The sequence below is a fragment of the Parasteatoda tepidariorum genome, chromosome 3 (assembly GCF_043381705.1).
Source record: "Parasteatoda tepidariorum isolate YZ-2023 chromosome 3, CAS_Ptep_4.0, whole genome shotgun sequence".
NCBI lineage: Eukaryota > Metazoa > Arthropoda > Arachnida > Araneae > Theridiidae > Parasteatoda > Parasteatoda tepidariorum.
The window spans coordinates 54,997,559-55,017,258 of NC_092206.1; the positions used below are offsets into that span (position 1 = coordinate 54,997,559).

Consider the following 19,700-nt stretch of genomic DNA (forward strand, 5'->3'; position numbering starts at 1 on the left):
TTTTTTTGTTGATAAAAACAAGATTTTTAATTACAGCAGATGTGATTCCACACCAAGAAAAACTTGCAATTGATACCGCACTTCCAAAGAATGAGAATTTATTCAAAAGAAAAAGATTTTATTTTTATTAGTCGATGTCAAATAAATATATTTTTCTCTTTTCTTTTTCTGTTCACTGATATGCTTGCAATGCATTTTCCCCACCTCCCTCGTAAATCAAGCAGAAAACGAAATCAGCATGCCACACCCTTGAGTTTGATTGACGGCCTAAAGGAAAAATTAAAACATTCCTCCCTTCCCTGCCTTCAAGGTCACGGAGGAAATGACGTTTCTCTGGGTAAACGGGGGAAAAATTTCCCCTTCCTTACATTTTCCTCTACTTAACTTCAAGGATGAGTTCAATTTCCGCTTTTTTTGTTCTAGTTTAAAATGGCGGGAAAATCGAGCAAAATTTCCCCCGGTTTTCTGGTTTCCCGGTTATCTGGATACCGGATAAATGGTCCTCTACTGTAGTTAAAACAGGTATAAAATCATAATGTTATTGAACGAAGCAAGACTTCAGAGCTATTAATTATATAGAGTAAAAATATTTTTGAGAAGCTACCTGAAAATGTCTAGATAAACATTACATTAATCTTTGAATCAAATTCTATCTAATTCAAATAATCTATTCTTCAAATAATCTTTGAATCAATTTGTATTTATATACAAATTCATAAATAGCTTTTTTAGTAATAAAAAAAAATTAAGTGAGAAATAAGTTTAAATTAGCACATGCAGTGGTGACAACCTTCCACTACAATGTAATACTATCAAGTTCATTATTGATTGCTATAAATTAATTATTAAACATTTCAGGATCAATACAAACATGCAAAATGCATGTTTTATTAGTTATTTCACCAAGTTTTAAAATGATAAGAATTTTCTAAGAAAAATAATCTTGAAAGCTTATAAAATCATAATTCATGAAGAAAAATTGTTTTAGAATGCAGATTTAAATCTAAGGCAATTACCAAAATTATAACAGCAATGTTTATCACTTTATTATGTATATCACTACATGCATACATTGGTAGTGAAAGTTTTTTGAAATTTGAAAATTTAATGACAAAAATTTATATAACAGAAGAAAAAATTCAAGCATGTTCAGCACTTACACATTACTCTAAATAATGCATAATTATCAGTATTTACATAATATAAAATTTGAGGATATAACAATATAAACAAAATAAATGTAGAATTAAAAGAGAAAGCATTACAGCAATATGACCAGCACCTCCTGCAGCTGCAGTGATGAGTACTTTATCTCCGGGTATTATCTGTCCACACTGTAAATGCAAAACATATAATTATTGTTTTATAATCATAAATACCGATTTGTAGGAAACAAAATTCAAACATACCAATGATAAACACACAACTTTTACGTTCATAACATTTTGAATTAAACAAAAAAAAACCTCTCTAAAGCACAGAACTTTGTATTAAAATATAAAAGTATTATAACGACACAACAAAATGAAAAAACGGAGGTGATCTTTACTTTAAGAAAAATTCATGAAAATTACGTTGCACCAAGGCTTAAAAAATTTTGACATGTCCTGGTTTATAAAATACGTGCCCAAATATCCTCTTCAAAAATACATTTATCAAAATACATGAATGTACCTAACTGAGTTTAGCGACTAAGTGAATTTAACTATTCATATAAAGAAACTTTTTTCCATGCAGTCCTTCCCACTTATCAGAAAGAAAAACAAAATGTAAAAAGGAAATAAAAGTATTGAAGAAGAACTAATTTTAATGAAACTTTATAATGAAAAATGACATACTTAGGCATTGTTGAGATTTTTAAAGATTTGAGCCATACGTTAAAATAAAGTAATTAAAATATCACTCACAGTTTTACTTTCACATTTAAATTTTAGTTTTTATATATGTTGCATACACCATGCAGCGCCATCTGAAGTTAAGCAGACTCCCGCTACATTCACTCACTGAATGGCTACGGGGAGAGAGCTCATTAAGATGTACCAGCTCTAATTATTTTGTATTGCCATTTAAGTGTTTCTTGTCATAATAAAAGCTTTAAAACGCAACCCTAGACTGCTTTGAAGCTTCATCGACACTCCCCGTCCGTAACATATATGTATTATTTTTCATATAATTCTTTTTCAATAAAAATAAGAGTGATTAATAAAAAAAAGGTAGCTTTGGCTTATAAATTCTTATTTAGAATCAAAATCTGAGGGAGCATTAATTTAATATGCATTTTAGAGTATTTCTGACAAAATATTTACATGTACAGCCATGAATGTAAGAGCAAAAACTACATGAAATAAAAGGTATAGAAAGCCAAGTTGGAATAGACTATTTGACTATTACTAAAATCTTCGAAATCCAAACAATAGGAAAAATCTTAAACCACATTTAGATGTTTAAGACAAATATTTTTGCCCAATAAAAGATTTTAATTTTTTATTTTACAAACAATGATATAATAAAATTAAAACTTAATAAGACAAAAAAAAAATTAAAACTTTTATGTTTCTAAGACAAAGTTATACAAAAATATCAATAAAATTAGAAAATTTAAATAAAAACTGTACTGCTTTGAAATGGCTAAATCAGATATAATTTATTAAAGGGCTAAATCAGATTTTAAGCTAAGTATCTAATTAAAGTGAATTGTATTAGGAGACTAAATGTATAATTACCTTATCTAAACTAAGTGCGGCAGTAGATCCACTTACAAGTAAAGGGAGAAGATTGACATCACACGATGCTGTGGGTATCACTTCTTTTTCAGATGCATACTAAAATTTAAATTTTAATCACATATATGCATTATACTATACACTTATATAATGATCATTTAATATCGTTAACTATACACTAATAAACATTAACTATACACTAATATATGATATTATACACTTAAATTTCAAATGTCTGAGAACTTATTTGTTGACTTGATATTTAGATATTTTGAGTTCACATTGGAGGTTGTAAGGAATTATAAAAATTTAAATTAAATTTTAATAAGCTTAATAATAAGAAAATAACATTTGAAAATTTAACTTAGCCAATCCATTTAGATATAGTGGCAATCTTGAGTGTTGCCAAGAAAAATGTGATGTGACTAAAGACACCAATAACCTTTCTTCTTCTTCTTCTTCTCAAGTGTGGCTCTTGAGTGGGCTCTAGCATTTTCGAGAAGTTTTTTTCAGGCGTCTCTCCATTTCTGAATTTAAATTCCACATGAATTGTATTTGAAACAGTTGTTATAATTCAAAATCATGTTAGGGAAGAAATTTGAGTGGTTAGATTATACTTTTAGTCAATACGCTTCAAACAGCAGACTGATCTATCATACAGGGTATTCAACAATGACTAGGACCATCCTTAATACATAATTTTAGAATCTTTGTCAAATATGAAGTAAAGAAAATATGGTAATTACAAATCACAAATTGAGAAAAAAGTAAGGAGAAAATATATTGATTCTTAACCAATTGAAGGAAGGTGGAACAGATAACATCAAAAACAGTTTGATTGTCCTAGGAAACAAAAAAGTATTTGAAAAACAATTATCAAACACACATATGAAATTTCACGAGGCAATAAAATTGGTTTTGATGCTTTTCACCCCATCTTTCTCATTAATGAGTAGATAGCATTTAGTTTTTTCATTATGTAAGTATTATTTCACTACCTCTGATATGCATGCTTTTTTTTAAAAATTTTGTTTTTGACAAGGAATCCAAGCATATATAGATACATTAAGTATGTATATTTGAACAGTAAATAGAATTGGAATATAAACAATGAAATATATCACAGGGCTGGTGCACAGAGAAAAAATCTAATTCTTTGGTTGAAATGGCTAAGAAAAAGTTTGGGAATCCCTAGTTTAAAGTATAATGTGTCTAAGACAATGACAATAATGTTATTAAAATAAAGACATATGACAATTTTTATTAACTACAATGAATTAAAATTGAAGAACACTGCATTTTTAAAGTGAAATAAAGCAATTTAGTTAAATATGTGAAGTTCTTTGAATAGTTAGAGAATAATTACATAAAATAAACATTTTTTATTGGAAAAAATCTAAAAGAAATTATGACTTACATGATTCATTTTTTAAAATAAAAATATAAAATGCAATGCATATAATAATAAAATCTTACTAGTTTACCAAATTATCCATTCCTATGTAAATTGCATTGAATATACTACAATTAATATCTTACTTATATATAAAAAAAGAGAATAATCATGCTTTTGAAAAACAATAGTTGAAATAAACATTGAATCAATATTTAAACGTATTTTTAGAACTAATGTTTTACAAACTTAAATTTCATGCATTTAACAGATTACATTCTTACCACATATTCCGAATATGCACCCATTTTTTGAAACATTACAGGTTTACCATAAGTTAATTCAGTCACCTTTGCACCAACATCAACCACTTCTCCCATACCCTAAAAGTAACCAGAGTAAAATATAAATTAATAGAAAAAAATAAAATAAATTAATTAGTAATCAAATAAAATATTTTTTCTAAGAATAATTACCTCAAATCCAATTCCAAATGGAGTCGCTGCACCTTCGCTAAAATAACGACCTGCAGCAGCATTTGTATCAGAAGCATTTATTCCAACAAACCTAGTTTCGAAAATATAATTTATTAAAAACTTGGGTCTTCTTCAACTAAGATTTTATTTTAAACCCATCATGATGCTCTGTCTTAAAAAATTACATATTCTACATTTGTATTTGGGTCACTCACATGTTATCTTTTCTTCACATTGTTTTAAAAATTTGTTTAAAATATTTTTTATGAAGCTTTTATTTCAAACTATTTTTCCAAACCAATTATTTATTTTTATTGATAAAAGATAATTTTAAAGTAAGGTTTTTGCAGCATAAAAATGTAAACAGTGATTCAAAAAAAATTTTTTAAGAGAAAAGTATATAATAAAATAGGATACTCTAAATTATATCAAATTACAATTTTTTTTAAATCTGTATCAGTGAACACATAAAACGGAGGTGAAAAGAGCTTCATTAAAAAAAGGCAAACTTATTTGTTGAAAACTTTGCAGTTGCAGTATGTTTTATTGATAATATTTATTTAACAAGGTGTCTAAACGTTCCAAGTAACGCACATACACATATGCGTGTGTGCGTAAAAAATAGAATGTAATCCATCCACTACATTTAAATTAATTAGAAAATTGTCCATATAAAATCTGACGTTGATCACATGAGCCGTCTCTTCTCCTGGAAGTCATCATTAATCATGATAAATTAACAATAATGCAAAAGTAAACAGTAAGTGCTCAAGTTCTTTTCAAATATCTCCCCTGAAACTATGACTTTTCGCCTTACATATTTTATTTAACAATTATTTAAGAGCATCTACCCAAGAAATACACATTGTTTGCACACATTGTATACTATACATTAAACAGAAAATGCAGTAATTTAAACATATTATTGTTGCAAAATAAAAAAAGCTTTTATAATTTAATAAAAAACCCATAATAATAAAATAACGTCTCAAATTAAAAATAAAAATTTTATTTTAATTTTGAGACATCAGTTTATTTTTATGGGTTTTTTATTAAATTATTATGAGAACCACTATAATAATTTTTTAATTTATAATAATTTTTTAATTTTAAGTTACTGAGATGGATTTTAATGATTCAAGTGTCAAACTTTAAATGAGCTAAATAATTTGTATGGGTAATAATTTAAGTTGTAGGATCAAACACAATTGCATATTTTCTTTAAACGAATGTATATTTTTTGATAAATTCGTAATTTTCTAGGTAATTTTAAATAACAAAATCCAAAACAAGAACAGAATAGTTTCTGAATTATATAATTTTAAAAATAATCTTATTATTGATTTCTCCAGAACCATTGAACCAATTCTGTTCAAATTTATCATTTTGTCATTTAAAATTACATACTTAAAATTGACATAAAATTTGTGTGCAACTTGACGACAACTCAAGAATTTTTCAACCATATTTAAAAAAAAATCCAAATATGCATGAAACTACTAGAAAAAAATCAGCTTTGTATTTATATGCAACACAGAAATTCTTTGATGCACTTAAATAGTCTAGAAACATGGTGAAATGAACAAAAATAAACCAAGATTAAAGGAACCAAACTTTTGATTGTTCTGACAGAATTAACATGTCTGCATTTTCCAGATTGTTGTCATCTCATTCCACTAATTTGAAAATCAAAAACTCATTTAAAAAACATACTTTTATTAAAAGAGAATGCATTATATCTGATTTGGTAATTTAAATGTGTTTATACAAAAACACAAAATAACTCGCATGTTGAACATCAATTGTATTTTAATTTTAGTAAGCGAAAAACTTCTTGCCGTGCTACTGCTGATAGCAAAATAATTGGCATACATTAAATTGATCATGAGAGACGAATTAAGCTAACCAATTAAGAGGTCATAAAATCATAGCTTGAAAAACAATATGTAAAACAATGAGAGTTTATAGACAAGAAAGAGATCATTTTTTAAACCCACTTTCTTGTAAAAAAAAAAAAAACATTAAACAGATGAATAAAATATCATAATTTCTAATTAGTAAAAACTAGTCAGCAATTTAAAGAATCATGCTGAATAATTAAAAAAACTTTTTGAAACATGTCTCAGTTAATCATATTTGAACATTAATAGGATTAGTAGAGGATGTAAGCAAAGTATCATTAAAAGGATGAGGGAAAAATTAATATTGGCAATTATACATGACCTTGAATTTTTATAAATGTATCCGATAAAAAATAAATTAATTTTATTTTGTATTTATAATATAGAGTAGTGTGGTTTCTATATAAGTGATTGAGAGCAAGAAACTTTACAAGAACTTAACAAGAAACTTTTAATAAAGTGTGATTTTACTAAAAATATTATATAACGAGCAAATTGATAAGAGATCATATTAATCGATTTTTCGCATTCGAAGGACTATAAAAAATAATGCTTTTCAAAAACAAAACTTATAATCCATAGTTGCACAAAAAAAGCTTTATAGCTTCATGAATTAATTAAACGTACTTTGTTTTAATTAAAACGTCTCTTGGCCCGGGTCGAACAAGCTTTTCCTGTACTATATCGATAGCTTCTTTAAAAACAGGGGTTAATTTCTTAACAACTATTTTTCTGAATGTTGGCGGAAGTTTAAAATTCATTTTCTGACACTTACTTTACAATTCTGAAACTTAACCTTAAAACTCTAAAAACATTTAGAATTACTGTTTACGATGAGGATCAAAAACATGTGAGTAAAGAAAAAGAAATCAAAATAAACAATTTTAGTTTTCGTATGGTCACAGTTTTTAAATAGAAAAAAAAAAAAGGAAGTGTATTGTGTATAAATTACGTCGTTTAACTGAAATTAAAATATTCTATTTAATACGAATCTTTAACTAGGCTGAAATAAGCAGCTGGAAGCTTTTTAAATAAACAAATACACTTCCAACAAAATTCACTGTTACTTTCCTATAAATTTGAGAATTACCTTCTTAATTTGTTCAATTACTTAGTTTCTTAGTTGTTTTATTGAATAATGAAAGTAACTTTCTATAAGTTTATATAATTGTCATGAATTCTGTTAAATACTTGCGATTTCTCTTAGCCAAAGTTGCTATTCTAATCTTCTTGTTTCATCTTGATTCATGTGTAAGGTTTAATTACTTTAATGAATTAAATCGTGCATTAAACATGAATATTTTCAATGATTTCTGGAGAGATTTCCGTATTGTGATCTTCGGCAAAATAATCGCCAAGTCATGGCAACTTCTGGGCAGCGGCTCGCGAGAAACTGAAAAAAAATCACAGAAGGAAACGAACTTGTAACAAAACTCTACATGCTTTTTTTTTTAAAAGAAAGTTTGGAATCCATTTGGTTCATTGGCGATTGTAGTTCGTGAGAAAGATCACGATACCGAAATATCCGTTGATTTCTAAATTTATAACAACAAATATGTTACTGCGTTTTAATTGCCATTGTTTAGTTTTTTTTCACTACTAGTAACTGAATCACACTTATATAAAGTTCGCCATGGTTAAAATAATCTTATTTAAACTGTATTATGCTAACAATTTATCTTTTCACTCAAATGTTTTTATTATAAAATTTTCTACAGTATTCTGAAAGTAAAAACATTTCATTACAAAACCGTAGTTATTTTGATGACATAACTATGATATTTTAATGCCTTATACTCCATATAGAGCTGTAGAGAACCACTTAAGTATTTTAAATTTCCATGTGTAATTAATTATCAAGTCATGAAATTAAGGTAGCAATGTATACAATATTAAGTTAAAGAGAGATACTAGTATATGCCAACCTGACTTTGACTTATGAAAACTTTTTTACACAGCTGAAGTTGTTGCAATTTCGTTGTTGTTTCTCCTTTTAAATTATGTTTTTCTTGAATTAATTTTGCTCTTTATTTAAAATAATTCCCTAATTTGTTTAATTGCTTAATTGTTTGAAGTTTTAATAATTAATTTAACTGTGTACATGACGAAATAATTGAGGCAAAAAAAGAAGGAACTTGACCTTATTTTTATTATATCTCACATTGGTCTTGGCAGGTCTCATATTAGGCTATGGCTTGAATTCCCTTTTTAAGAAATATGTACTCCATTTTATTTGCATTGTCTAATTAACTGCACAATTACTGAAATGACTATTGTAAAAAATAAAAAAAAATTTAAAGAAAAATAAAATTTATCTGATTTAGTTTTTGAATTTTCATTGCTGATTCTCTTTTTAGGAAGAGGAACCTGATAGCCATGTATCATTTTATATACATCATTCAATAGAATCAAGTAAGTGAGTTAAAATCTCTCATTAAAAACTACCAATAATTTTTTCACATGTTAATTTTTATAATTTGTTATAACCTATATTCATTTTTCTCCATCTAGATGATTCACCTCCAGTTTATACTCCTAGAGGAATAGTCACATATTTTTCCTCACGCAATGAAGCCATATATTCAGATGAAGAATCACTTACAAATGAAGATATTCTAAAACTTAAGGTATATTAGTCTAAGCACCTTTTTCCAACATTTATTGTTATTTGTTGCATGTTTTTAAGTGCTAATTTACATAATTTAGTTTTTATCTTGTAAGATGAAAGAAAAAGATTGTTATATAAATGTTTTTAAGACATATTTTATTTGGTACTTTGGGATTATCCTGCCGACCTGACAACGATTGCGAAAATGCGCAAATTTTTCGGCACCATCATAATGAAAAGCACTTTCCGAAAAGAAACATTCTAAACACATTAAATTTATCAAATAATAATAATATTAAATAATAATAACAAAAAAATTTAATTGTCAAAATATGTAATGAAAAGAATACAATGCCATAATATGCAACGCCATATCGTATATCACACATATTCTTAGAAGAAATGATTCTGTAGTCTTTGAAATATGCCACTGCACTCTCTTCGGTATTAGACAAATTCCAAATTCAAATCATTTTGCAGCGGAGTTAAAAAAAAAAAACACTATATTTCATCACACTAAAGTAAACTATAATTTTTAGTGTTAAAAATGTAAAGTTATAATAACTCAACTGAAATATTGTTTATCAGCCAGAAAAGCACTTAACTGGGCAAAATCAGCTTTAAAAAATATTATTCACCATTTTTGAACTAATGCTACAAATTGTACCAATTCCTATCTGAGTAATTATAGAAAAATTAAATGGAGATGGACAAATTTTTTTAAGAATTATAATTGCATTGACGCTTACAACATCTAATTCTTCTTTAATGGCATAGCAGCCGAGGGTGAGTCCTAATCATCTCAAAGATTGTTCTTCCAGACCAGTCTTTTGTTGTCCATCTTCTTTCGATTATTCACTCTTTTACTAATTTTTAATAAGATATTTTTCAAATTAGCAGACCTGTTTAACATGGTTCTTAAATGAAACCATAAGTATGACTTATGTCTAATTTTGTGTTCTCAAATTTCGATGCCAAAATGTATAGTATACTATTCTAAGTCATAAAGTTGTTCAATTAGGTTATTTAGTTATTTCAATTATGTTACTGTTTAAAAAATATTATTATTTATCAATTGAGGAAGCTCACTGGGAATATGGAATATAACAAATAAGTTTAGAAGACGATGAGAATTTTATAAAGTACATATATTTAAGGTTTGTTGTAGAAAACAAAAAAGTGATAATTGTCACTAAGTTATTCACAAATATTACTAAAATCATATGCAAAAATTCACCAATTTGTTACTTTAAAAATTTACCTATCATCATATGATGGAGGTGGTTAGTCCATTGTAGTGTTAAACATATTATGGCTCTTTCAGATACATTTTAATTTGAATATGAAGAAAGGATATTTATCGCTGAAAAATAAATAAAATTGTTTGGGAAAAATTGATTTATTCTGCAAATCTTATTTTGATGAACATCACCACATTCCAAAATTATAAAATAAAGAAAGAAAGTCCCTTAAAGGGATCAATGAGTGCTTCAGTGGCTCAATTAGTTAAGGCCTTTCATACATCATTAGCGGAGGCCGGGGTCGTAAGTTCGGGTCTTTAAGCCAGCAAAACAACCAACCAGTATAAGGAACAAGTGGTATGATAAATCTCTTGCGGCTGAAAGTGCTTCCTTTGGCAGTGATGGGGAAGTTTGGAGAGAGGGGTACCAGCTCAGGTGCTGTCCACGTTGTCAGACCAGGGTCACAGATAATCATACTTGTTCTCTCATCAAGAAAAACCGTTAATTAGCTCTTGAGCTGACGGCCTAAGCCCCCAGTCCTTATGCCGATTATTCATTGAAAGTGAACTGAATTGCTCCCAATGGACAGTCCGGTGTATGGGAAGATATCCACATTCGGTGACTTATTGAAAGATAAAATAGCCAAAAACAAATCCAATAATCAATATTAAATTTAAAATAATTTGGCTATAGCTGGTCACCAGAAAGAATCTTGAGAATTAGTATAATCCTGTAACTGAAAAATTTTGGTGGTGAAAAATAAAAAATAATGAGTCATAAATAGATTTTGTTTTCAATCCAGTCGTGACAATGAGTTATTGAGTTTTTCATTTGTATTGAAATAAAAAGTTAGTCGTTACATTGATTGTTAAGAAAATAATAAAATACTTATATTTTTGCTTTTTATTAAATATAATAAAATTAAATAATTGGTTTAATTTAATTAAAATTCGATTAAGAATGATTAAAACTAAATTTAAGGCATTTTAAAAGCTAGGAAATATGTAATGTGTATTATGGCAACACATATAATTTATATTATCATATAAAAAAAAATCAGGATTTTGAAAATCTTTTGAAATTTCATAGAAATACAGTACAAAAAAGGATAAACAAAATCAAGTTGATTTGCAATGAAATCTGCGAGAATCAAATGTGTCATATATTTTAAATTTTGAGATTTTAAAAATCACATGGAAATATGCAATAATTGGTTTGAAAATGAAGGAAAAATCTTAGAAATCGAAAAATCAATTGAGTGCATCAAAATCTTGTGTTAAATCAGGATTTGAAATACTGTGTTGAAATCCAATAACTGCTGAAAAATAATCAAAAGGCCTTGTGGGTTTACAGTGAAATTATCTCGAATTGAGTCCTTCAAAAAAGTTATTACTCTTAATGTGTGATTCAGGAATTACATTTCATAAATATATCATAAAAAATTGATGTTGTTGGCATTTAAAATTAAAATGTTATTAAAATATTTTAAAATCATATTGTGTTGTTCTTTGCATAAAAATAGACTATAAATGTCATTCATCCCAAGAAGCAAATATAACTTGAACATATGTACTTTTTAAACTTTTTTCCATTTGTTTTCCATTTATATTTTGGAATTGCTGAATGAAAACTTAGATGGTCGTATAAATTTTTATTAATGTTGTGAATTTTACATATACTTGACTTGAATTTATACAAATCATAAGCAGTTAAAAAAGGGAAAAAATTTAGATTTTTTAAAAAAGAAAATTTGCTTTTTTATAAATATTAATGCAGGCATGCTAGTAAATTTCCCTCTTTTTTTCAGAAATTGGCTGAATCAGATGGCATATACAGAATTAAAATCTTAACCAAACCTGATGATCCTGATGAAGATGCAGTTTTTTCTTTTACTAAAGCAGTAAGTTTTCTGTGTTGCTGTTATTCATGAAATAATTTTTTTTCTAAGCTTTTTATTTCCTTTATTCTTTTTATTGTAATTTGATACTTTAAAAATATAATGTCGTCTACTTTTTTATTATAAAGTATTAATGTGTAAACTAAATGTTAAAATTTTATCTTAGTCCATGCAATTTGTAGCTATCTTTCATCAAATATTTACTAAGCAATAATGTAGTTATCAATACACATATTTTTAGCTTTACTTTAGGACATTAAATGTTTTATCTTGAGTTGTTTTAGCTTGGAAATATGTTCATAGTTTTAAATTCATTATTTTCCAATTAAGTCACTTGTTCTTAATAACTTATCCTCTCTGTCTTTCATAACATGTATTTTAATCTATCTATTTTTTACAATTACCTGAAATTAATTTTTTAATAGTTTTTTATACTAATTAAAATTATTTTCAAATTAATAAGATTTGCGTTGGCTGTATCTACTTCTGTACCTGTTGGCTGTATCTGTTTCTTGGGGAACATTTTGTTGCATGGAAATATTTTAATTACCTTGATACTCATTTTGCATTTAAAATATCTAGATAATGTATTTGTATTTGCACTTATAACTGTTGCTTCTCCAAGAACTTTTTGAATATTCATATTGTAATGTATTTTCAGAAGCATGAAAAGGGGTAATAGTTCATTTTAAAACAATTTTCTCTAATTGAATTGAATATTTATTTATGGTTATGTGATTCCACCGAATTGTGTAAATCTGAATCCCGTTAATTCGTGGCCTTTCGTGAATTAATAATTTATTTTCTTTGTTATTCCGTTTATCTAAAATTTAAATTTCCTTACTTATGCAAAATCTTGTTAATGAGCCATTTATGAGCACCCTTTTTTTTAATCTTTTTTTTTATCTAACAATTTTTTTAAGCAGATTTGTTAGAGAAAGACACAACTTCAGATAAACTTTAAGAGCACAAGAACTACTGAGACAAACACAAAAATGTGTTGTTGTTTCTAATCCCAGCTGGGATAGCGGAGCTATACCAGATCCATGAGGCCGTGAGTCTTCAAAAAATCGAGGTAAAGGAGAGGTCTCTCAAGAACCTCTTCCATGGTGAAATCCAGGCAATTAAGTAGATGGTGCCTCGCTGGAGTTGCACTTTTTACAAGTTGGAAAAAGTTTAATTTGTCCACTGAAAGTGAAGCTCTTAGTAAGCCCACTGACAAATCTACAGGTAGCGGTTTGGTCGGCTAATGTACCCTGAAGGTCAAGGGCTTCTCCGGGACGCTTGCGGGGATACCAATCGTGATCCGGTGGAACAAGCCAAGCTTTATTAACTTTAGATTTGCGGATAGAAAATAATTCAGAGTAAGTGAGGGCCGTGTTTGGAGAGGCTGGGAGGGAGGTACCTTCTTTTGCCTATTGATCAGCGCGTTCGTTGCCAAAAAAACCCATGTGTGAGCGTATCCACTGAATATGGATGTCATGGGAGGCTGAGAGGACTCATGGTAAAGGTACTCAAAAAACTCATGGTAAAGGGGACAGCTTCTGTTGATCAAAAGGGTCAGGAGCACCGGTGGTAGAACTCTGATTTAGCTCCAAAAACGCCTGCAGACGTTAGCTGGGCAAAAATGGAACGGCCTTCACGCCTAGGGTTGCCCTACCAGGAGAAAAATTCTTCCAACGTACATCACCTGTTTCGCCCAGGAACACCCCCTCACCACCGTGAGGCCGCCTGCAGGACTCGAGGGGGGACACAAAAGTATAAATTTGATTATCTAAGAAGTAATTTGCATGCTAAACATTAAAAAAATTGTTTGTTAGAAAAAATAGTGTTTTTTCTCATATTTTTTAAACTTGTATTTTAATGAATAGCAATTTTGTTATTTGTGATATTGTTATTTGCGAATTAAATAAATTAAATAAATTCTGCGAAGGTGATATAGATACTATTATTCAAAACACATTTAAAAGATCAAAAATAGTTCAATTAATGTGCTTTTATTATTATTGTTATTTTACTTTCATGTGTTACTGAGGGGGAAAAGTTAATTTTCCTTTCCATATCTGTAAGAGGAATGAGCCAGTCTTCTTGGTCCACCCCTGTAACTAACCCCCTCTTGAGCATTACTTTATTTATTTATTTTTTTAAAAAAAAATTTCTTACAATATGTCCTCACCGGTTAACTTAAGCAAGTGGGGTTCGTTTTATTTGTTTTACAACATTTTTCAAAATGTGCTGTAAATATTTTGCTTCTATGCGTTCCTTTTAATTATGCCCTTATTGTGTGATGTTTTATCTTGCAGTGTGCAATTTATGAATCTGGTTTGACCGATACTATCACAATTGCATTAGATCAAAGTGGAGCTCCATATGGAATAGCAATATCTGCAATACCTGCTCATTGCATTGGATCTCATGTACCAACCTCTAAACTTATGGGTTTCAACACAAGTATCAATTTTGTTACTCTTGCTAATGGCCCCTCGTAAGTCACCATTAAAAAAAAATTTTTTTTTACTGTTCTTACCACTAATAAAATCACTGAATTATAAAATCGACTAGTTTTTAAAACCAAATCTGCAAAAACAGAAACATGCTAAAAGCATCCTTTTGTAAAATCATTATCAGTGCTACTTAAAATAAAAATTTTGTTAAAGTTTTGTGTAAATTAATAAAAACTCTTATTTTCTTGTCTGAAAAATTTGAATTTTCTATTTCTTCAAGTTAAAGCATTAAATAACAAATTAGCTCTATAGACAAAAAGAAAAAAATGTCACAAGCGTGAATTACGCTTCTTAGAGAAATTTAAAGATGGGATATAAAAGGTAATGATGCAGGCAATCTAAAGGGATCTGAATAAAAACTTTCATAAATTGTGAAAAGTTATGGAATACTTATTACCATTCAATATCAATGACCATCACTCATTCAATAAGGCTATTCCGTTGTCAAAAGATATCAGAAAAGCGTTTGTTTTTTAAAAATGAACTATACAACAAAGAATAGGAACTATGGAAAGTTACAAAAACTTTTATAAACTTTCAAAACCCATTAAATTTTTATTTTAAAATTTTGTCAGTCAAACAAATATAATATTTTAAAACCCTTCTGTAAATTAAAAAATATAGCTCATGTTTAATTGAAATGTCAAATTTAGATTCAGTAAAATTGAAATATAAATGTAGTAATCAATTCAGAGTATTTGTAAAATTTAACTTTGAAACATTCTTTTTTCTAATAGTACATATTCTGGTTTATAAAATCAGGATATAAAATCAAATTATGTAAGCCTTATAAAATCAAATGTTCTCAGAACAGATGTGATTTTAACAGAGGGCAGGAACTGTAAAAATATTTTTAAATGTTTTTTAATGTCTTGTGTTTATATAAATGCATTTTTATTACTAATTAATTTGCAATTGGCTCTCTTCAAGTAATTGATTATAGAATTACAAGCTTTAAATCTATTATATGTGTAATTCTTATTCTATGTTTTAGACCTGACACCTTAACGTACATTCAAAGACTAGAGCAAGAGAAAGCAGAGAAAGCTAGAGGGGAGCAAGGAGACAATCGATCATTTCTAGCAAAATATGTAAGTTTATTTTATGTGTTTGTGTTAATTTTCTAATTAATTTAATAAATTTTATAGTTCAGATCTATTTAGTAAGACAAAATTAAATGTATGTATAATATTTATAAATTATTATTATAATTTGTCGAAAATATTTAGCCAGAAAATGTCATACTGTCAGGAATCAAGTATCATTTTTACAGTGATATTAAAAGACACTCAGATCTGTTTTAGTGCAGTCTTTTTTTATGTGATTTTTTATTTGTAAGATATTTTTTTTCTTTGCATGGTATATGAAAGTTTCAATCAAATTGGAACATAATTCATGGAGTTATCAATAAATAAAAAAATTAGTAGGTTTGATCGGCCATTCAGTTTTTTTTATTTTTGGTATGCATTTTATCACATTACATAAGTATAGCATGAGCCAATTACATTATACAGGATTATTCATAATTCCCTCCGGGGCGTTATAGTAAAAAAACGAAGACGAAAATGGCAAAAAAGAACATATGAAATTATTCCGAAAGTATTCAAGTTTTAATTTAAGCAGTTGCCAGTAGATTGAAGTAACGTGTACTACTGAAGCCAGTTGTAGTAAACATAAGGTTCTAATAAACGGAGGGAATTATGAATAACCCTGCATATGTATTGAATTTTATAATCACATAATTTAATTGTTGAACGCACAAAAATTTTCATGTAAGTAATTGAAAAGTGCAATAGCATATTACGGTGGAATTCTTGTGTGCCAAAGCAAGAATGAACTGATCGCAAATAAACAGTGAAGGACAGCTGCATTATGTTAGTTCAGGTTTTTCTGAAACATGCTTAGTGTCTCATTAGGTTGCTGAGATAGGTGGTGAATGAGATAGTGAATGAGATAGGTGGCAACTACTCTCATACTTTGTTTTGTTTGTTTTAACGAGTAGGTAGAAGTTTACTTGAAGGGAGCAAGGAGTTACTTTTTTTTTATTCATCTCTGATCTGTGCAAGTGACAAGTCTGCTTAATAAAGTGATTTAAGAAAAAAAGAATATTTCGTGTGTTTAAGTTTTTAAATCTAATATTAATTGACGTCTTTCAAAACGCATTCACATTCCTGAACCATTAAGATAAGATTCATTTTATAGTGTAAATTGAAGGTAAATTTATTATTTTTTCTATTTAGATATACATTTTTAGGATTTTTATTTTATTTTGAGACATAATCCCTGAATATGAATAAGGACAAAAACAAACAAAGAGGAAGCTAATTTCCTTAGAAACAAGGACTTTGATTTAAAAACGAATAGCAGAAGGGGAAGGATCCAAGGCTCTTTTTGATTCTATGCGAGACTTTTTTAGGCGGTTTCTATTCATTACAAAATTATTTTTTTTTTAACCGTGTTGCGAAAACTATATTTTATAGCTGCTCTTGAAATCTTGTGCAAATTATTTTAGGTGGTCCCTATCCCCCACACAAAAGTAGGTTTGAGTGTATATTTTATTATAATTTTATTTCTAGGTTAAATTGAATATTATTTATTTTTCATGAAATAAAAGAGATTAATTAAATGAAAGTGCTTAAAAATAATAATGGCAAAATGGAATTATTCATTTAATTGTTAATAATCTATTCTTCTGAACAGTATAGCAGGGTTATTCACGCACAATGCGGTTTTCTTTTTTTTTCGGGGGGGGGAGGTAATAAAAATATTAAGAAATGGTTTTGATGTTGAGTTTTTGAGAAGTTTGAATCAAGTGGTAAACAAAAATTGCTAAGTCAGCAATAAAGTTCATAATTTATTATAATTTATGTGAGAAGAAACAATAGAAAACTTAGCATAATTTCAATTAGAGTGAATTATTAAATATTTGCAAGAAACATTTTAAACAATAATGTTTTTTTTTTAGAAAAATTATGTATTAAATGTAACAGTAAGGTATCCCAGAATCTACTTAATAACTGATCTTAAAGAATCAGTATCTTCAGAATCGATCTTAATAAATCAGTAAAGAAAGGAAAGTATGCATATTTGTTATAGAAAATCAAGGTTTTCATAAAGATTTTGGGAGACTGCTTAAGTGTTAAATTTCATTATAATTTTGCTTCACATTCTAAACTTTTTATTTTTTAACTTGAAAAGAAAAAATTTGTTTCTTAATCGTGCTTTAAAATAAGGAAAATTTGCATTTTTGATCCAAAAATTTAAATTGTAAGCCCATTTCAAAATAAATAAATATTTTTAATCGGACTAGAAAAATATTTTTTGGCCAATATATGATCACAATGACAACTATTAATCAATTTGTAATTTAGATTTTTCATGATACACTCTAGCATATCACAAAAATCCTGAACTCGTCTGCTAGAGTGGACTGTTTGAAAAATAAGATCATCATTTATTAATGCAAATTTTTAATGATTTTTGTCATTTTTCTTTCTTCAAATTATTTTTCTTTTCCTTTTTAGTGGATGTATATAATACCTTTTGTGATATTTGTGTTTATATCTGGTGCAGGAAATCCCGAGGGACAAGGAGGAGGACGTTAACTTTGTTATTTATTTGTAATTTTATACATAGAAAATGTAAACAAATTTATTTAATGTATTCTTCATCCTAGAATCTATTCCTTTCTTAATTTAAATTAAAATACACTATCACTTTTTGTATTTTGTCAGATCTGTGATAATTTTTTTTTTTTTGCAAACCATTTTAGACTTTAATACACACATATAGTTTTCAGAATTTCTTTAATAACTCTCTAAATAAGGGAAAAAGGTCAAGACTGATTAATAGAACTGCCACCAAGCTATAGCTGAGCGTAACAGTAGACACCTACTCTGCCAGTCTTGCCTTCTGACTCTGGAACATGAAGCTTATTTTTTTTTTTTAAAGAATGACGTTTTTGCTTATGTGTGAGTTTATGTAATTGATTGGAATTGTATATTATACCTAAAAAATAATCATTGTTATAATTAGTTGCTAAACATTATGATTGCTTTTTAAATTACGAATGTTTGAAAATACTAAGTAACATAAGACGTAGCGTTTTTCTGCATAGCATCTGCTTCTTTTCTTGGAGTACTTTTCATATTTTTTGACGAATATAATTTTGTTTGAAAATATAAAATATATGTAGATATGTTTAGGCTTATATTCATGAAATAAAATCTTAGCAGCCTTAATTTGGAGCAAACTGGCAGCAAGTTTTATCCACCCTTGTAAGTCCGAAAACCCATCGAAAGCGATTGAAAAGCAGCATTAGCTCAAACATTCCCAGAGTAAATGTTTTATCGGTATTTATCGCTTTAATTGGCGAGAATTTGGTAATTATTGAAAAAAGTATTCTTTTAAATATTGATTGTGGTCAAAATGCTATCTCATTTTGTTACATCTAAAGGTATGCCTGACTTTAATAGAAGTATTTTTATTTTTAATATAAAACATATCTAGGTATAGCCTATAGCCTTGAAACACATATTTTTTGTTCATTAAGAATTAGCTGTTTCATGCAAAAATGTTACTTTTTAATTAATCAAAATGCTTATAAAACTGTTTTGGGTATTTTTTCTATTGCGGATACACGATCATGATTAGCTATACAATTCTCAATTTTCTTCGTAATTTTTCTTACCACTTCATGATTTTCTGGGGTTCAACACCAATCCACTCAGTGTATATGCAACTTTTTTTTCATTTTTAACATCTTAGCCTTGGATCTAGAAGACAAGAGAGGTCACATTCATCTTCAAAAAAAATTCTTTAGAGAGACACTATCCAGCATTTGTGCAAAATGTAAAAATTACGAAAACTTCTCATTGCTAGCCTGATGTCAGTAGAGCTCTGATATGCTTCTACCAAAGTATAATTGGCATGAGCACGGCAATCTCTGCTGGCAGGG

General features: G+C 28.0%; 2 protein-coding genes across 3 annotated transcripts in view; one reads left to right on the plus strand and one right to left on the minus strand.

Moving 5' to 3' along the window:
• LOC107452651 (prostaglandin reductase-3) overlaps window positions 1–7,374 on the minus strand; it is an 18,387-nt gene extending 11,013 nt beyond the window's left edge. The window contains exons 1-5 of one of the 2 annotated variants that reach the window (XM_043040520.2): window positions 7,121–7,370; window positions 4,593–4,683; window positions 4,401–4,499; window positions 2,724–2,822; window positions 1,266–1,334 (exon numbers count right to left, since the gene is read on the minus strand). In XM_043040520.2, the coding sequence (XP_042896454.1) occupies window positions 1,266–1,334; window positions 2,724–2,822; window positions 4,401–4,499; window positions 4,593–4,683; window positions 7,121–7,254 (492 nt within the window). In that variant the 5' untranslated portion in view covers window positions 7,255–7,370. Of the gene's footprint in view, window positions 1–1,265; window positions 1,335–2,723; window positions 2,823–4,400; window positions 4,500–4,592; window positions 4,684–7,120 lie in introns of both variants that reach the window. The other variant, XM_043040519.2, reaches the window with a different exon arrangement.
• A 129-nt stretch (window positions 7,375–7,503) lies between these two features.
• LOC107453503 (ER membrane protein complex subunit 10) lies at window positions 7,504–18,464 on the plus strand. Its single transcript, XM_016070399.2, has 7 exons — window positions 7,504–7,744; window positions 8,851–8,905; window positions 9,005–9,120; window positions 12,150–12,242; window positions 14,543–14,724; window positions 15,738–15,834; window positions 18,268–18,464. Exons 1-7 carry the CDS (start codon window positions 7,667–7,669, stop codon window positions 18,346–18,348), a joined length of 702 nt encoding a protein of 233 aa, XP_015925885.1. The 5' UTR covers window positions 7,504–7,666; the 3' UTR covers window positions 18,349–18,464.
• The last annotated feature ends 1,236 nt before the right edge of the window (window positions 18,465–19,700 follow it).